This window comes from Aspergillus uvarum (assembly GCF_003184745.1).
Source record: "Aspergillus uvarum CBS 121591 unplaced genomic scaffold BO82scaffold_39, whole genome shotgun sequence".
NCBI lineage: Eukaryota > Fungi > Ascomycota > Eurotiomycetes > Eurotiales > Aspergillaceae > Aspergillus > Aspergillus uvarum.
Window position 1 is genome coordinate 31,224 of NW_020291336.1, and position 16,573 is coordinate 47,796.

Sequence of the window (16,573 nt, forward strand, 5' to 3'; positions counted from 1 at the left end):
GTGTGCTGGAGGAGCTTTCACCACCAGGGTACTTTGATGAGATACACGGATTTTCTTTTTGTTAGCGTCTTCCACCTATGGCTATGGCTATAGCTATTGGGTACAAGGATATCTGGCGCTCGGAACGGGTGGTGGATGGATGGATGGACATATGGGATTATTGTTTCTTTTTCAATTAGGGTTTGAAAATTGGTTGATACCCTTCGTTTTCGTTTCGAGTGGTCGTGATGGCGCTGTCCGGCCGATGGACGCAATAATACGGGGTTTTTGAGTGTCAGCTGAATTTAAACCAATGGGGGTTGTTGGTGACCGTTGACTGTGGAACTTGGGACTTTTTCGTAGTTGTATTTAGGGGCGAGATGGGAAAGTGTACACACAGTACTGGGCCAGGGAGGTACCGTATACCTCGTGCCTGAAGGGATGATGGCCTGGAGCCCGGAGCCCTGAGCTGAGCTGAGCTTCCACCTACCTTCCCCTTTCGGCTAAGCTAGTGTATCCTGATCTCTCTCTTGATAGCGATAGATCCTAAGCATACCCCCGAGTACAGGTGTACGCCCAACGAGCGCGGGAGGTAGTACTGTACTGTGCATAGTAACAACAAGCGAAGCCATGCGTGGATCCTCCGCAGACTGTAGAGACGCCCCCGGGTTTGAAGATCTGCTCTGGAATACTACATTCCTTGTGAAAGATTGAAACCCGTGAGTCTCCATTCTACCACCGGGCATCCAACCAAATACCTAAGCTGACAGTCCGGAAACGAGCCACACCACACAGCACACCACATCCTATACTGTCTCTAACTCTAACATGGATGCCAGGTCCCCCCCCCCTCTCTATCGGAATAGTATACTCCAACTCCACCCTGAGATCCCATCTCCTCGAGACTACGGTACTCCTCTCGGCACACAGGACCTACTATCAGCAACTCACGCAGAGAATCATCAAAGCCAAGCAGAGCCAACAGTGTGCGGTGCTGTGCGGTGCTGTCCCATTCGACCAGGACGAGAGCGCCGCGCCGCGTCCACTTAACATGGTAGCCTCATGGACAGTGGACTGCCTGCCTTGCCCCCTTTGCAACTAGTCGTATGCTGCAGACCCGCCATCCTCCCTCCTCACACAAGACCCAGAAGATGGAAAGAAGTCCGTTCGTTTTCCCCAACAAACCGAGTCAAAATAAAATATCCATTGGGGATCGACCAGACCACTACCTGTTTGTCTCAAACACCCTCCACTATTACCAGTTGGCATAACACATTCTTTTCTTCGACGGGGGAGAGAAAGGAATATGGTTTGCCAACGCCAACCACCTCTGACAGTGAAGACTTCTCTTCTTATTCCTATTCCCTAGTTGTGTTTGATGAGTGTTGAAACTCGAGCTATCTATCATACTCTACTACACATAATCAGGCACGGTAATTCCAGCCCCTGGAGACGTGGTCAAGGTATTCCCGATTCATATTCAAAAGGGTAAGGTCAGTCTACTGGAAGCCAGTCTAGATCATGATCTACATCCATTATTGCTAGATACAAGAAGGCCATGATACATTCAAGTAAACAATTTTTGTCAAAAGGCCATTCCATCATACGTGAATCCATCAGATACAAGATTTAATTTCTCAGGTCATCAATGATCGTGCGCTGCGAGTGAAAAAGAAAAACACAAAGAAAAGTCGAAGACCCATGGGCGGTCCGTGGTTGGTGCTTTGCGGGAGTGACCACGGTTCCCGCCCACGGGCACCATACCCAACCGAGTAAAGGCTTACAAGCGGGAAGCGTGGACCACCTTGTAGTCAACGACCAACTCGCGGCCACCATCGTTGATGACAAGGGCACGGACGCTGCCACGGCCATCCTCGAACGCCTCACGGATGCGACGGAAGAGGTGACCCTGCGGAACGACGGGCAGGCCCTGCTTGACATCACCGGTCTCGGTCATGGCGACCAGGCGGCCGTCATCGCGGAGGTCCAGGATGCGGTAGGTCTTGTAGACGGGACCAAGCATGGTCTGGACGACCACCGAGGGGGAGGGGTTGGAGACGAAGCTGGACTCCTCCTGGAGCTCCCGGGTAAAGAGGTCGACACCCAGGTAGCGGTGCTGGCCGGTCTGGGGAGAGACAGAAATGCGGATCACCTGGCAGGGACGACCCTGGAGGATCAGGATGTCGCCGATACGGATGAAGTGGACGGGGATCGGCACGGTCTCGGCGGTGGCGGAGGAGTTGCCGGCACGGGGCTCCACAATGCGGACATCCTCGCGGACGCCTTCACGGAATCGAACTGGCCCGCGTTCGTCAGCGACGACTAGTTCCTCGTGGTCTTTGTGACCATGGTGGTGGTGGTGGGAGGAGGTGGGGTGCATGATGCGGTCGGCAACGCGCTCCACACCACGACGGAAGGAGTGATAGTTACCGTCGTCGTCGTAGTAGCCCATCTTGCGAGAAGGAGGGGAATCCACAACAGTCTTGGGCTTGTAGACCTTAACGTTGGCTGAAGAAGCAGGAGCTTGAGAAACCGGCTCAACACTCTGTTGACGGCGGCTGTAGGGGTCCCGTTGGTAGCTGTCGACGGGCTTGGACTGGTACGCACGGTCGTAAGAGACGTCGATCTCCGATTGGATAGTGCGGTCGTACGATACGTCCCTGGTCTGCTGGCGGGGGCCTGGAGCGTAGGAGTCTACGGCAGGAGCCTGGGTAGACCGGTTGTAGGCGGGGTTGACGTCGTAGGTAGGGTTGTTGACCCGACGACGGTACTCACGCTCAGTGATATCGAGCTGAGTCTGGAGAGCTTGATCGTACGTGGGCTGACGGTCTTGGAAACGGACCGACGGTTCACGATAGCTGTAGAGGAAGAAAGGATGAGATGTCAGATTAGGATTGACAAGGGAGGGGAAGCGGATAAGAGATGATTGGGTGGGACAAGAGAAAAGAAAGGTATGTATGTATGAGGGGAAGGGAAGGGGAGAGGTAATAGTCAGGTAAGGTGTGTGTGGGTGGGAAAGTATAAGAGGGCGGCGGGTGGTGGAGGAGAAAAGAGGAGAAAGAGAGGAGAGGATGGGGAATGGGAAAGAGTGGGAAAGCACGGGAAGACCCAGTCAGCTTCCCTTTAGGGCCAAGGGACCACTGGGTGATTTGTTTGTTTTGGTGCCACGTAAGAAATCACAAAACAGAAAAGAAAACAAAAGAAATAAAATAGGAAAAAAAAATAAAAATAAATCAAAAGGACCGACCACCAAGAAGTGGAGGAGGCGAACTAGAGCGCATTAGGCCAAGAGAGATTCGATGATGGTGACACCGCTTCTTTTGGCCTCTCTCTGTTTCTCCACTTGGTTTGCTGTCGGTGCTAGACTATAGTCTAGGCAGACACCGGACAAATCTTTATAACCAGGGAAAAGCAAAAAAAAAAAAAAAAAAAAAAAAAAAGAAAACGGTTCAATGGATTTCAACATACCGTTCGCGAGTTAGATCAACCTCGGGGTACCGGGGCGGAGGAGCAGTACTAGTGGTAGTAGTGACTCGCTCGTCAAAGTGGACACTGACGTCGTTAGGGCGCGAGGAGTGCTTGTGGTGGTGATGTTCGTGACGATGAGGCTCGGGCACCGAAGCAAACTGATCGCGCTCAACGAAGTGAAGGTCGATTTCTTCCTTTCCGTAGACACGCGGGTCGGGAAGAGGAGCAGAGGTTCGAGTATCTTCCCGTTCGACGTGCGAAGTGCGATCGAGATTGACTTCTTCCTCTACTCTGGCTGTGGCCGCGAGAGTAGCTTCAGGAACAGCGTCACTCCGGTACGACGACGGGAAGACACTGAAGGGGATGGGGACGCGGGCGTCAAAGTCCAGATTGGCTGTCCTGTCGGCGTCCTTTCTCGAATCCCTTTCGAACTGTTAAAAACAACTCGAAAGGCGAGACAAGAAAAGACTCTTAGGGAGAAGAGAAGTCTTTCTCGTAGAGAGATGGGAGGGGGTGGAGGGGAAGTTGATAGATCAAACTACCCGAGGAATGCGGAGAAAGTTCCTGATGAGGAATGTGAGATAAAAGATAAGCTTAAAAAGCTTGAGGGGATAGGAATGTGAGAGTAAGAGTAAGGGTAGGGGAAGAAGAGATGAAAGAGGATGGAGAAAGAAGAGAAGAAGAGGAGAAAGAGAAGAGGGAGGAGAAGGACAGAAGTGGAGGAGGAGGAGGGGAACAAACCCGCTGAAATACAAATGCAGATGGTTTCCCTCGTCACGCGTTTTGTTTACCACACCTTGCCGTTTCTGGGGGCGATGTTATTCCCAGACATCCCTCATCATCCCTATCTAATTAGCTACTAACCCCCTCCAATTGACTTTCTAGTCCCTTCCTCCTACTTTGCCCAGTTCACCCGGATTCCGTACTATCAAATCTACAATCGAAGAGGCAGGTGGGTGGGTGGGAAAGGGAACGACCCGAGGTTCAGTTCAGAAATTCGCCTACAAACCACGGTTCCTGAATCTGCAACTCAAACTTACTCTAGTTCGCCTCCCACACTTATCTCGACCACGCTGATCTATATAGGGAATTTATCCTCCCAAAGCAAGTCCAACCAGCGCTAACAACCTTGATCCACCGCGCAGTTGATTGATCAATTCTTCCCTCATCGTTCACATGCAGGCCGACCCTGCTCTATCCTCCCAACGCACACACCACGAGGCTGGCCAGCCACCTCCGGGTCCCCATGGCAACTGGGCCGGTTTCCCCGGGTCGCATCGGAAATCCGAGCTCTGGAGCTGGAGCTTCAGCCGATCGACGCTCAATGCGCTTGCCTGCTGCCAGCCCCTCTCTTTCTCTCTGGATCGTCCGTCCATCCCGCGCTCGTTCTCAGACAATCACCGTCAGCAACAACCGAGGAAACAAAACGAGAAAAATAAAACATCCACGCAATAAAGTAAGCCGGAGGCTGGGGTCTGGGTGTGTTCTCGCTTCGACTATCCCATCGTCAAATGTTTTCTGTCAGCAAGAGCGCAGCTCCGTCGATCATCTATCACAATCAGTAGTTGTGTCCATGTGTACGATCGGGCTTACAAGTAGCAACCTGCCTGCAGCATGATGTTTCTTCAACACCAGGCCCTGCCCACAGTTGGCCGGACCATGATCCATTTATCGTACCTATTCGTGGTGTCCGGTCATTGGAGAGCTGAGTGCTGAGCAGGCACCTCGGTCCCCGTTGCCTCCGGGGAAGCGCCCAGCGTGCTGCTGATCTCACTTGAATGTGGACCCGACCGGGGAGGGGGGTGGGAAGGGGCCATTCAACGGCCCAGCCATTCATAATCTATCAATCCAGCCAGCCAATTCCCAGCCTCACTTCGGTAACATTTTGCTTCCAGCCTGTCACATTGGTGCATTGGCGCTGACTATTATTAACTCTCTCGAAGAGCGGAGAGATACACATGGAGCAATGGTCAGTCAGCTCAAAGCTGGTTGTTTCGGGTGGAAAACTAGTCTTGATGTCTCGAGTCTGGACAGATCCACCTTCTTCCCGTTTGGTGTAGGATTTCCTTGGATGCTAGCTTTCTGGTTGTGGTCGGTGCCGGTCGGGTAGCTGACACGGGTAAACTCCATAACATGTACTTGATCACGGTGCCAGCGATCGCGGTGGAGTCTTTTGGCATTCGTCACCATGCGTGTGTCGTGAGCATGGCACATTGGCAACATGGATGCGATTTGGGTACTCTGAATGGATGATAGAGGCTTGGAATCTGCAATTGACAGATCATATGTAACTGCACTGTACTTGACTCCGATTTGGTGTAGGGATGGCACTGTTGTCTTATCTGGCCTCGTGCGCCCGAAGCTGTGTCTTTCAGCCGATATTATCGGACCCACGAGCAACAGCAACCAGTGAGTCTTCATCTTCAGTCACCAGTGCATATATCCAAGCTCGCCTCGGTATGGATCACGTGAATTGAATCACAATGTGCTCGCCACCTCTGTAATGAGAACGAAGGTGCAATGCGGCCAGCCCGGGGCAGACGGGACTCGGGAGGAAACAGGCGCTTCCAGATCAGGCTTAGCGCGACCTCATATACCTCCGTCTCCCTAAGCAGTACGAACAAGCATCCACAATGCATGATACTACGTGAATATGGCTCTTTGGAGACAATAAACGGTGGTTTGAAAAAATTTGTCACTCGCTTGTATTCATCACTTGCTTGCATTCATCACTCGCCTGCGGATTACGTTAGCTCATTACCCCGCATGAGAACTGCGTTGGAATTCTGGATGCCCAAAAGAACCCCGCATCAATTCATCACGTATTGATCTCTTAATCCAGAGTGACATGTCTCACCGCACGATTGGTTTCAACCTCAGCAAGCATGCTGAGCATAATTCCATTCGGAGTGCTCATCCAGAAGCAAGCAGCCCAAAGCTTACATCACAAAGCCCGGAGTCGACCCTATGCGACCCGACGGATACCACCAACCCCGCCAAAGATACCTCCCACAACCACGTACAGACTTCTATAGAAGAAGATCGCACCTCCAGCAAGAACCTTCACGAAAGCAGCCCTTCGCTGGGGAGTCCACACTCTCCGGTGCCCCCCGAATACCGTTCCGTGACCAGCAGCCACATGGGTATGGATAGTCGACATCTAGATATTGAACCCATACCATGTCCTCGATTCACTGAGCCGGAAATCTATTACAGAGTCACAGCAGGGAACAAGGATGTTGTCCAGCCCAGACTTGATGCGTCATTTCCCAAAGGCTTCTTTCAAGACAACAAAGGCCGATGGACGGGGTATCGCCGTAACTATTTCTCAGTCTCGTGTGTCGTTTACGTGCCGACAGCTATATACGATGGGCTGTCTATACAGCCAGATGGGGCAGAAGCCAAGCGAATACAGGGCTTCTCCGTGACAATTTCGGCGATTAGACACGGTAAGGATGGTGAAGTGGCTCAAGAATTAATACAGCAGACCCCCAGAAGGCATAAGCCGTCTGAGAGGAGACCACAAAGGATACCTTTGTTCCCCTTCATACAAGCTACAACAGATAGAAAGAGAGCAGGCCAGTCTGATCACACAAGCATTCCCGGCAGCAATACAGTGCAGAGCAATAAGAAAGGTGAAGCCCGACCGGTGTGTCACACATTTGAGCGCGTACAGTTTCAAAAGGCCACGCCAAACAGTGGCAAGAGGCGCGGAGAGCAACAATACTATAATCTGGTTGTTGAGCTTCATGTGCAAATTCCAAGTGGGGAAAATGCGCGAGGCCTGCAATGGCTGAGAATCGCTAGGAGGACTTCAGAACCATTGATCATACGTGGTCGAGTTCCGGGGCATTACAAGGACGTACGGAAGGACATGCCTGCTCCTATGGACGATTCCAGTGGCTTCAGATAGGAAATAAATCATTATAGGGCATCGAGTCTGTTTAATCTTGTCCTTGAATGCGGCGAGTGACACAAAGACAACAAGATTCCAACTGGAGAGGGCACTCAAGATTTAGACTTGGATCCGATTCTCGATCCTGGCCGGTATTACGGAAGACTCGAGGGCCTGGAATGGAAATCGCCCAAAATTGCCCCCTTATCCTGCTTGCTATGCCCTTATCAACAACACCATGGCCCGAGCTCCTCGCCTTCCTGATGAAAACACTGAGCAATGCGAGGGGAGGACTGCGGTTAATGGGGAACAGATAGGGTTCGCGGCAAAAGGGTATAGCACCCTTGTCGAACAGCCAGATGATAGAGAATTTGTTAAGGTCATACCCTGTGGTAGTGATGTCCTGGACACTCTTCACGACACTCTTGCCTTAGGCCTCGGCCTGTCAGAGCCGGCCCCAGGGCATCTGTCTGAGATGAGTAGAGTGGCCCGCACAGCCTTCACCAAACCCGGTAACGAATGTGGCTCCGCTACTTCATACGCTGACATTGTCGTTCAATTTGCTTCCTTGATCCGTATGCTTGGCATAGCTCTGGTATCTTACTCTGGATCACACGTCTCCGCCTTTCATGAGAAGTATCTGGACTCGGAAACAGAATTCAAGTTCCCATGTCAGAAGAAGGTGCTGGCGATGATTTCAATTCGCTCCGCCAGGTCCGTCTGAGCTGTCTTCATGAATACATTGGAGGGCTAGTCTGGGTGTTCTGCCTGGGAAACACCGAGACGACGCGCGAAAGAACATTGGTGACTTCAGTCGAATCGATGGCTGATCTACGGGGCCCATTGAGAAGATCCTATTCGAGCGAAGGAATGATTGTGCAAATCGAACTCGAACGAAGTACCATAGTGGGTCTAAGACCCGAGGCAGACAAAGAAGAAGCCGTTAGTTGTCATTGGTTAACGTTGGGCAAGCAGCTACCCGAGTCCTCTTTTTCTTTCAAGGACACAGCAGTACTTGCCATCGGGTCATCATCTGTCATATCTTCTTCTCATACCATGGAGACGGCGCAATGCCATGTGGGCTTAAACTATCAGGGGCTCGGGCCGAAACTGCGGGAAACGAGTGAATTCACATTCCTAGGGGGTTGGACGGCCGAATTGGGCAGCCGATACAGTAAGTGCAAATGTGGGATCCTCCAAGTTTGTCAACACGAGTGCTGGGGTGAGTCTCAAGAGGATACCGGGACGGTCAATGGAATTCGTGCTCTTGTTCCTATGGCAGGATGACTATCCAGATCCGCAGACGCTCCAAATGAGAATAGGACTGGAAATTAGTGCAAGGACAGTAAATGCATTCCGAGTGCCTCTATGGAAATTGTTTTGTTTGGGAAACATTCAAATTTACGTGAAGCGCATTTTCACAGACCATTTATCTCGGCCGACGGACACAGAATCCTTCCAAGACGCATTCAGTCATGACTTCCATGGGTTTTGAGAGATGTGGTCTGCCGATGCTGAATTTTGTTCCTCTGCGGGAACCATCATAAGGAATATTCTACTCAACCTGCAATAAACAGGACCAGACGGAGGAGGCGATCTCCGCGCCTGGTATGTCGAGAGCGGTGGATGCTTGCAAATCTGAAAATGTGACTGACACCCCTGGCTTACGCTATTGCAAGATTCCGAATATATGGCTTCAGTTGCTGTCAAAAGTCCACGGCACATCCACTCCAGCTGCTCAATGGCGATGGGTGATGGCACATTCCTTCATACTAGCCTTATTCCAAAGCCGCCACTTCAGCGGAGAAGACTAATCACCAAGAGTGAAACAGAATCAAGCTTACCATGCCCCGTGGGTCAAAGTGAGCAGGCTCCTTTCCAAAACCGTGGGAGTCAGGATAGAATTAACGAGCTGTTCAGAACCTCTCAGTGAGCCTAGCACGGGGGACTCAACACCATCAGGATTTGACTCGAGTGTCATTAGCAATGCACTGGGGTCGACTGACTTGGTATCGACATCTGTTGCCAGTACACGCCTAGGTGCATCGGGGAATCCAGGCAACCAAGTCATGAATGAGAATTGATACGCTGGCCCCTCGACTTAGGCGATATGGAGGTATCCACTATCTCTAGTCTCTACATACACTATTTCTTCTATACTATTTTTCTGCCTAAGGAAACTTGGAGCCTCATCAAGGTCTATATAGGCTAGCATTGAGGGCTGTACCTTACTCGTATAATTCCTATAATACATGGTTCCGAAATCTGTAGAATACCTTCATGAACTCTAGTACTGTAGTATACTAACACTGCCAGTATCTTATAGAAATTATCTTGTGCATTGTAGTTTTTTTATTTATGTCTCTTAATTAAAGATACGTACAGTAACTGTCAGTACCTCCATGTTCTCTCCACCTCAGCAACAACAGAGCACCTTTAGTGCCCGCAACTCACGCAACCCTTCACATCCCCAACCAAGTAACTGACCCCACAACCACTTCTCAATAAACCTAATCCTGAGTATCTAGTAGAACAGGGTATTCCCGGGGGAAAACCCCCGGACCCCCCTTCTTTTCAACTCCCCAGTAACAAACTACCCCCACAACCCCGGCAACCAACTCCGCCGCCCGCTCCGCAATAGCATACAACGCAACCCGAGAATGCCCCGCCACCGACAACGACAAAACGCTCGCATCAACGACCCTCAGCCCGCCCACCCCATACACCCTCAACTCCGAGTCCACCACCTTCCCTTACGCCGCCGATCCCGCCGGATGATAAAACGTCATGCCGCCCTTCCGAAAAGCCTCATCGACCTCCGCCGTCACCATCTCTTTCCCCTGCGGCGTATCCAGCATCAACCGATTCACCTGCCCGTTCCCCGCGCGGAGCGTGACGCGATCCACCTCCGTGGCGTAGTAATTCGGATCGATGAGCGGGGCAGCGGCGGAATCTGTCGAGGCTAAAGTGATGGTTCCGCGGGAGGAGGGCACGATCGAGGGTTGAGCCGGGCCAAGCCGCCGCCGACGATGATGTGGTCGTAGCTAGCCATGAGGGCTGGTGAAGTTAATGAAAAGAGGTACTTCGGACCGTTCTTATAGTAAAGTATCAACGGGTCTATTTGTGCTCAGTACGGCTGGCCTGAGACCAGGGATCGGCGTAAGTTCAAGGCTGGCTTAGTATAGGGTATGAGCGCGAGCTTGCTGATTGGTTCGTTCGTGTAGATTTCATCTGTCAGTTCAAAGTATATCTCACGTGCTATGCCGCTGGCCACGCTGACTGAAAAGGGGGTGAATTCAGTTGAGGAAAACGTTCCCACCAGTAGCGCCGCATTTAACTACAACTCTCTCACGCGCCAAAAGAAAAAAAAATGTAGCAGTGCTACCCCACACCTGCTCAAATGTGAGCAGCAAAATCCAGCAAAAAAAAGATGGAGCTGCGGGGAATCGAACCCCGGACCTCTCCCATGCTAAGGGAATATTATACCACTAAACCACAGCCCCTGTTGATGTAATGATGACACTTTTGTGGCTTTATGTTTCAAAGGCAAATAATGAGACAGATGATAGTGCAGCCCAGCGGAAGACTTCGTCCGGATACATGTAAACTCCACTCGGAGCTACAGCCCTATGATCTGCTGGTGTATATCTGCCTCTCGAAACATAGCCTTGCCCTCTAAGCGGCGAGTCTGCGCTCAATGGTGTAGGAGTCTCGGTCTTGGGGTATCGAATACAGTACCTAAAAACAAGCAGACTGGGACACGGAGCAGAAGGCACGTCGTCCACCTCGGTTCGAAGGTATGATGGGTCCGACATATCTTACTGCATCACCTCCAGGCAGTATCCTCGCTCGCGACTGATCCGTTAGTAGCTTCCATAGTACGCCTGTTCACCCACCATCGACAACCCAGCGGCAGGATCAGACTCAATCTCCGGGACCTCGGCCACTTGCCAGTTCGTGTCGAGGAGCCCATCATCAGCAGCTCACACGTATACCCACTAGGCTCTTGCGGAATCTAGAAGATGCCGCGATATATGGAGGGTGCTTATTGCGTTCCTTGGCAGGGTCCATAGAACCCCAGCACAGATGCAGACGAGAAAGCCCCCGCAGCAGAGAGCCGGAGTCAGACCGCTCAAAAGTATAGCTAATTTAGTTGCTGACCTTGACCGTTGGTCAAGTCAAGCGGTAAGTGGGGGGAATCCTGCCGAAGACCTCGTGAAGATGGTTCTCGCTTAGGGCTCTCGGAGCATGAAACGGGGCGTGGCATGAGCAGTCTGCTGGGCGGCGCAACAAGTAAGCTGCCTCAGATTGAGGAGAAAGGTGACCTCTGAAACGGATATTCCAGACTTTCGGTTGCTGCCTGGAAAACTTACAGGCTAAACGTAAGTCGAAACAAGGTTCATCTCCATGATAGGTGGTGGTGACTGCACGGAAGCTGGAGACGATCCCAAAGCCCGAGAATCCCTGCCGATCCCCTCACAAGAACCCCCGCTGAGTAGCCGGTTACCCTCCGAAGTCAAGTACCAACTATAGAATGACAGATGTGCAATATAAGGACTAAACAAGCTCCATCAGAATCTACTATCCATCATTCTCCAATACAGCCACTCCTTCTTTATCTATTCCTTCTCAATCCCAGCTTCCTCCAATATGTCTCCGCCTTGGCGCTCCGGAAAACGAGTGGCCATCGCTGGCGGAGGCCCCGGAGCAATCTCCACGGGGCTAGCCTTTCTCCAACGCGGGTACGATGTGCGCATCTTCGAGAAACAGCGCACGTGCCAGGCAATCGGCGGCGCGGTGCTGCTCTCCATCCCCGTGCTCGCCATCCTCCGCGCCTACGGGCTGACCTCGGACAATTTTGGGTCGTACACACGGACGACCTTCGCCAACAAATGGGGTAAGGAACGGGTCCAGCTGCCATTTAACACCGAGGTCGAGCGACGCATGGGCATCCAAGGCTGGCAGTACGGGGTGCTGCGGTCAACCATCTTCGGAAAGATGCTGGAACTGGTCCCGGAAGGCGTTATCTACACGGATCATGAGGTGATCGGATATGAGGAGAAGCAGCAAGCCAGTGGGGAAGAAGACACCGGGGTACAGATCCGATTCAAGAATGGCAGCACCATGATGGCAGATATCCTAGTCGCGGCGGACGGCATTCGGTCGACAGTGTCGCGGCAGGCCTTTGGCGAGCCCGGGCTCTTCCACACAGGCATCCGGGTCTGGCTTGCGTGGTGCGATCAGATCCCCGGGATCCCAGCCCACCACGGGGTGATCTCCCACGACTGGCAATACCAGGCCAGCTTCTTTCCCATGATGCGCGAAGGCAACCGACCCGGGTTCGAGTGGTGGGTGGTTGAGCCCTCCTACGAGGATAAGCCGGCGCCGGCAGACCCGCGGGCGCATCTGGCCGTGATTCTTCAGGACTGGGCACAGCCGATGCCGCGACTCCTCGAGGCGACCGATTTCAGGTCCCAAGTCTACCGATGGGAGGTTTATAACCGGTCATCCTTGCAGAAATGGTCGACTGGGAGAGTGGTCGGCGTGGGCGATGCAGTGCACCCGGTCTCACCGTATGCCGCATATGGGATGGGGATGGCGATCGAGGATGGCTACTATCTCGCCCGCGCCTTCGACGGAGTCGACCTGCGCGATCGCCGAGCCGTCGCCGCTGGATTTGAGGTGTATGAGCAGCAGCGCGTAGATTACGCGAACCATCACATGGAATTCGCCCGCTTCTCGGGGTCCATGTTCCACCGTTTGCCCTGGCCTTTGGCCAAGGTGCGGGACCTGATCTTTGATTACACCCCTGTGTTGGGCATGCTGTTGAAAAAAGACTATCTCCAGCGAGCCGAGGAGGAGACAATGAACTTGCGGGAGCTGCAGGTTGTGTGAGGAAACGGAGGGATGGATTTGGGGAGGGGCGGAGAGAAGGAGTGAGGGGATTAGTTGGGCTGCAGTTAGTCTAGTCGAGGCGAGTTCGCCGGCGGTACTCTCGACCTTCCCCTTTCGGCAATTTCACTCCGTGGCTTGACTCGAGTCACGTTCACGTCCGCGTCCGCCTTCACCTTCACAATCACTTTCACTTTCACTTTCATGTTCACAGCCCCCACAGCCAAGCCAAGCAGGCCAAGAAGATTAACATTAAAAGAAGACCATGTGGCTCCCGTCACGAAGAGAAATCAATCCAAGGCTGAACTCTGCTCAACTCGAGAAGATGATTATTCGGATCCAAGTGTCAGAAGTTCCCTCAAAGCATGTAATACTTAAGGGTGTCATATTGGGGGCAAGCCCAGAACAGTCAAAGATAGAACGGGCCAGCAAGAGTAGAGGACGGCACTTAGAAGGGAGTAGATATTCAGTTGGGGAGAAGGATTTGCTTCATCGGATCGGCATACGCTTAGTGGGCTTTCTAGCGGCTCTTAGCGTGACTGACGAATTGGTGGTCAGATAACGCAGGCGGGGTTGCAAGAGTTAGCATTAGCAATGAGTCTTTGATTGGGGATGGTTAATAATAACTTATCACTAGTTCACTGACTTAACTCAACTTAGCCAGACCCTTGCGGCTGCCTGACACCCTGGCACCCTCACACCCTCGGGGCACCCCCGTCATCCTGAATGCGCATGGGTTGACCAACTTATCGAACTTGTCGAATTCGAATGAACTGTAGGTAAGCTTACGGGGCGAAATGTATACTTCGTATTCTGGAAGCATGGTAGAATATTCCACATGGCCAAAGTTAAGATTATGACATCTCAGCAGTGGAGGTTACGGTGGGCCAGAGAGCGATCAGATAGGGTCAGACCGGTTCCGGTAAAGCTTCACAGCCTTAGAGTACGCGAGACAGGCGAGGCGAGACAACGGCCCGGGGGGGAAGAAGGGTTTAGTCCCCCGAAAAATGACCTTAGACTAGTCATTGGCCGCTCATTTCGGACGCTTGGCGCAAAGATTCACCCCAATTCCTGACTCCGTGGATTTTAAATCCAAGCGTAACCCCCTCCCATCGAAAATCCTATCGAGTCCCACTGCCTCACCATGTTGCTTTCCGAACGCAGGCCACACAGAAAACGATCCTCAACCGGATGTCGCACCTGCCGGTACGTATCCATACCCGGCCTTCAGTAGAACAACAGCAACCACCAAAAACAGATTTATAAAAATCAAAACAAAAAAAAAAGAATACTCACTCAACGCTTCTCGGCAGGTTGCGTCGCATCAAATGTGATGAAGCGCCCGATGCTTGCACCAACTGCGTGTCCACAGGTCGTACCTGCGATGGATACGAAGCCCACCGGCTTCCCCGAGCGTGTGGTCCTCAATCCAAACAATTGAAACGGGCGGTAGCTGTAGCACACCCAGCACTCACTCAGGTAGCATTCGGGCTGCAGTGGGCCGTGACCTCGGACGAGGGTCGATGTCTGTCGTTCTTCCAGCATCAATCCGTGCAGAACATGGTCGGATTCTATGATTCGTCGCTCTGGCACCGTCTTATTCTCCGCTTGAGTTACACAGAACCGGCTGTATATCATGCTGCCATTGCCTTGGGGGCCATCAATAATGCCCAAGACAAGAACAAGGTTTTGCGACCCGGTCAGAAGCTGCAGAGCATCTGGTACTGGTTTGGACTAGAGCAGGCGGGACGCTCGATATCCCTGTTGAACAAACGACACTTTTCGCAGGATCCTCAATTCCAGGAGGTGGTGTTAGTCTGCTGTCTCTTGTTTATCGCCTGCGAGATGCTTTGCGGTAATTACGACAACGCATGTGCACATGTCCAAGGCGGTCTGCAGGTTTTGCAGAAGCTGAACATACGAAGAAAGATCTCGGGTGAATTCATCTCACCCGTGGATCCATGCATAGTAGAGACCTTCCTGCAGCTCCAGGCGCAATCCGTCTTCTACGGGACTGGTGTACACTTCCATGTTGACAGTGACCTGGTATCCGTACACCCGTATGAGGACTACCTTGGCACATTTCAGCGTTTGCAGGATGCAAGACGAGTTTGCGACCCACTCTTGAACACTGGGTGGCCTTTCGCGGCACGCAGCTGGAAACTGTCAGAAGCCGAGATCATGGCGGACTATGCCATTTTGCATCAAGAACAGCTTTTTCTCCTCTCTTCCATGAGCCGATTTCTGTGCCGATTAGACTGGCTGACGCGTCAGTCATATAGCCAATTGAGTGACAAAGAACAGCGCGAGACAGACATGACCACAGTAAATTGCTTCGCCTTGAACTTCGCGCTCAAGACTTCTCTTTTGAGCAGGAGCACACCCTTGTCCCCAGAACTTGCCCAGGAAAGCGAGGATCTGGTTTCCCTGACCGAGTCCGCGATTCAGAAGCTTCGGGATTATCCAATCATCACGTTGGATAGTCCCATCGTCCCAGCGTTGTACAATGCAGCAGCAAGAACCCCAGACTATTCCATTCGAGTAAAGGCAATAGCTCTGATGAGGGTATGGCAGCATGTAGAGGGATTCGCAAACACTGCGTTAGTCGCTGACATACTTGAAGAGGGTCTCAAGATTGCCTTGAGGAAACTGAGACGAGAGATGATCGCGACGTCCTGTGCATTGCCTACCGGCTTAATGTTCGTCCCAGCCACAGATGGGCAGACCTTTGTACGCATAGGGTACAGGATGTTTGGTGCTGAGCACGAACAGTGGCTAAGCCTCGAAAAAAGCCCCGCTCTCTTTGACGCTCTACCGTTCATACAATCTGCCAGTCAATGGTCATGTTTGCGGTCTCTTGGGATTGTCAAAAGTGCTGGAGCATAGAATTGGCGTATCAACAAGACGATGGTGTTATAATATACATAGACAGAACAAGTCGAGTGACACATGATGATACCGTACTAGGACACTTCACTGAAAGATAGATGGCAAAAGGTCTGTGCTAGCTAGAGAGTAGATCCTCACAAGCGGTCGGTACAGGTTTAGCGTTGGGTAACGGGTCGTATACTTGGCCAACTCGATTTTATATTTTTCTTCTGATGCAGACTTGTGAATCGCGACTCCATGTAGGATCGAGTTCTGGGGTCATTAGCGGTAGCTTAGCGGGGTGCACAGGTTCATAGAAATCGTTGACAAATTGTCTTAGATCTTCAAATGCTATTTTCCATTATCGGTTTGAATCCGGATCGATGTTGCTTGTGGCGCCAGATCCCCTCCCCTCCCCTACCATCCCTTCTTTACTTGGATTTATGCATGGCGGCTGAGACAATGACAGCC

The 16,573-nt window shown here is 52.0% G+C and overlaps 6 protein-coding genes and 1 non-coding gene across 7 annotated transcripts; 4 read left to right on the forward strand and 3 right to left on the reverse strand.

Moving 5' to 3' along the window:
* Positions 1-1,759: 1,759 nt before the first annotated feature.
* Positions 1,760-4,279, reverse strand: hexA (putative Woronin body protein HexA; the record flags this gene model as incomplete). Its single annotated transcript, XM_025637497.1, has 3 exons — positions 1,760-2,837; positions 3,448-3,878; positions 4,244-4,279. The coding sequence occupies 3 exons, from the start codon at positions 4,277-4,279 to the stop codon at positions 1,760-1,762; spliced, it is 1,545 nt and encodes a 514-aa protein (XP_025490314.1).
* Positions 4,280-6,295: 2,016 nt separating this feature from the next.
* On the forward strand, positions 6,296-7,386 carry BO82DRAFT_393254 (p53-like transcription factor; the record flags this gene model as incomplete). The annotated part of the gene is made up of 1 exon (XM_025638662.1): positions 6,296-7,386. The coding sequence occupies one exon, from the start codon at positions 6,296-6,298 to the stop codon at positions 7,358-7,360; it is 1,065 nt and encodes a 354-aa protein (XP_025490315.1). The 3' UTR covers positions 7,361-7,386.
* Positions 7,387-7,869: 483 nt separating this feature from the next.
* On the forward strand, positions 7,870-8,831 carry BO82DRAFT_113281 (uncharacterized protein). The gene has a single exon (XM_025629820.1). The coding sequence runs from the start codon at positions 8,012-8,014 to the stop codon at positions 8,627-8,629; it is 618 nt and encodes a 205-aa protein (XP_025490316.1). The 5' UTR covers positions 7,870-8,011; the 3' UTR covers positions 8,630-8,831.
* A 1,264-nt stretch (positions 8,832-10,095) lies between these two features.
* BO82DRAFT_403574 (uncharacterized protein) lies at positions 10,096-11,413 on the reverse strand (the record flags this gene model as incomplete). Its single annotated transcript, XM_025639395.1, has 2 exons — positions 10,096-10,386; positions 11,342-11,413. 2 exons carry the CDS (start codon positions 11,411-11,413, stop codon positions 10,096-10,098), a joined length of 363 nt encoding a protein of 120 aa, XP_025490317.1.
* On the reverse strand, positions 10,774-10,845 carry BO82DRAFT_t220. The gene has a single exon. It is a non-coding gene; the product is annotated as a tRNA-Ala (tRNA).
* Positions 11,414-11,785: 372 nt separating the features above from the next.
* BO82DRAFT_113295 (FAD-dependent oxidoreductase) lies at positions 11,786-13,368 on the forward strand. The gene has a single exon (XM_025629821.1). The coding sequence runs from the start codon at positions 11,993-11,995 to the stop codon at positions 13,235-13,237; it is 1,245 nt and encodes a 414-aa protein (XP_025490318.1). The 5' UTR covers positions 11,786-11,992; the 3' UTR covers positions 13,238-13,368.
* A 1,010-nt stretch (positions 13,369-14,378) lies between these two features.
* Positions 14,379-16,120, forward strand: BO82DRAFT_366126 (Zn(II)2Cys6 transcription factor; the record flags this gene model as incomplete). The annotated part of the gene is made up of 2 exons (XM_025637032.1): positions 14,379-14,440; positions 14,548-16,120. 2 exons carry the CDS (start codon positions 14,379-14,381, stop codon positions 16,118-16,120), a joined length of 1,635 nt encoding a protein of 544 aa, XP_025490319.1.
* Positions 16,121-16,573: the final 453 nt, after the last annotated feature.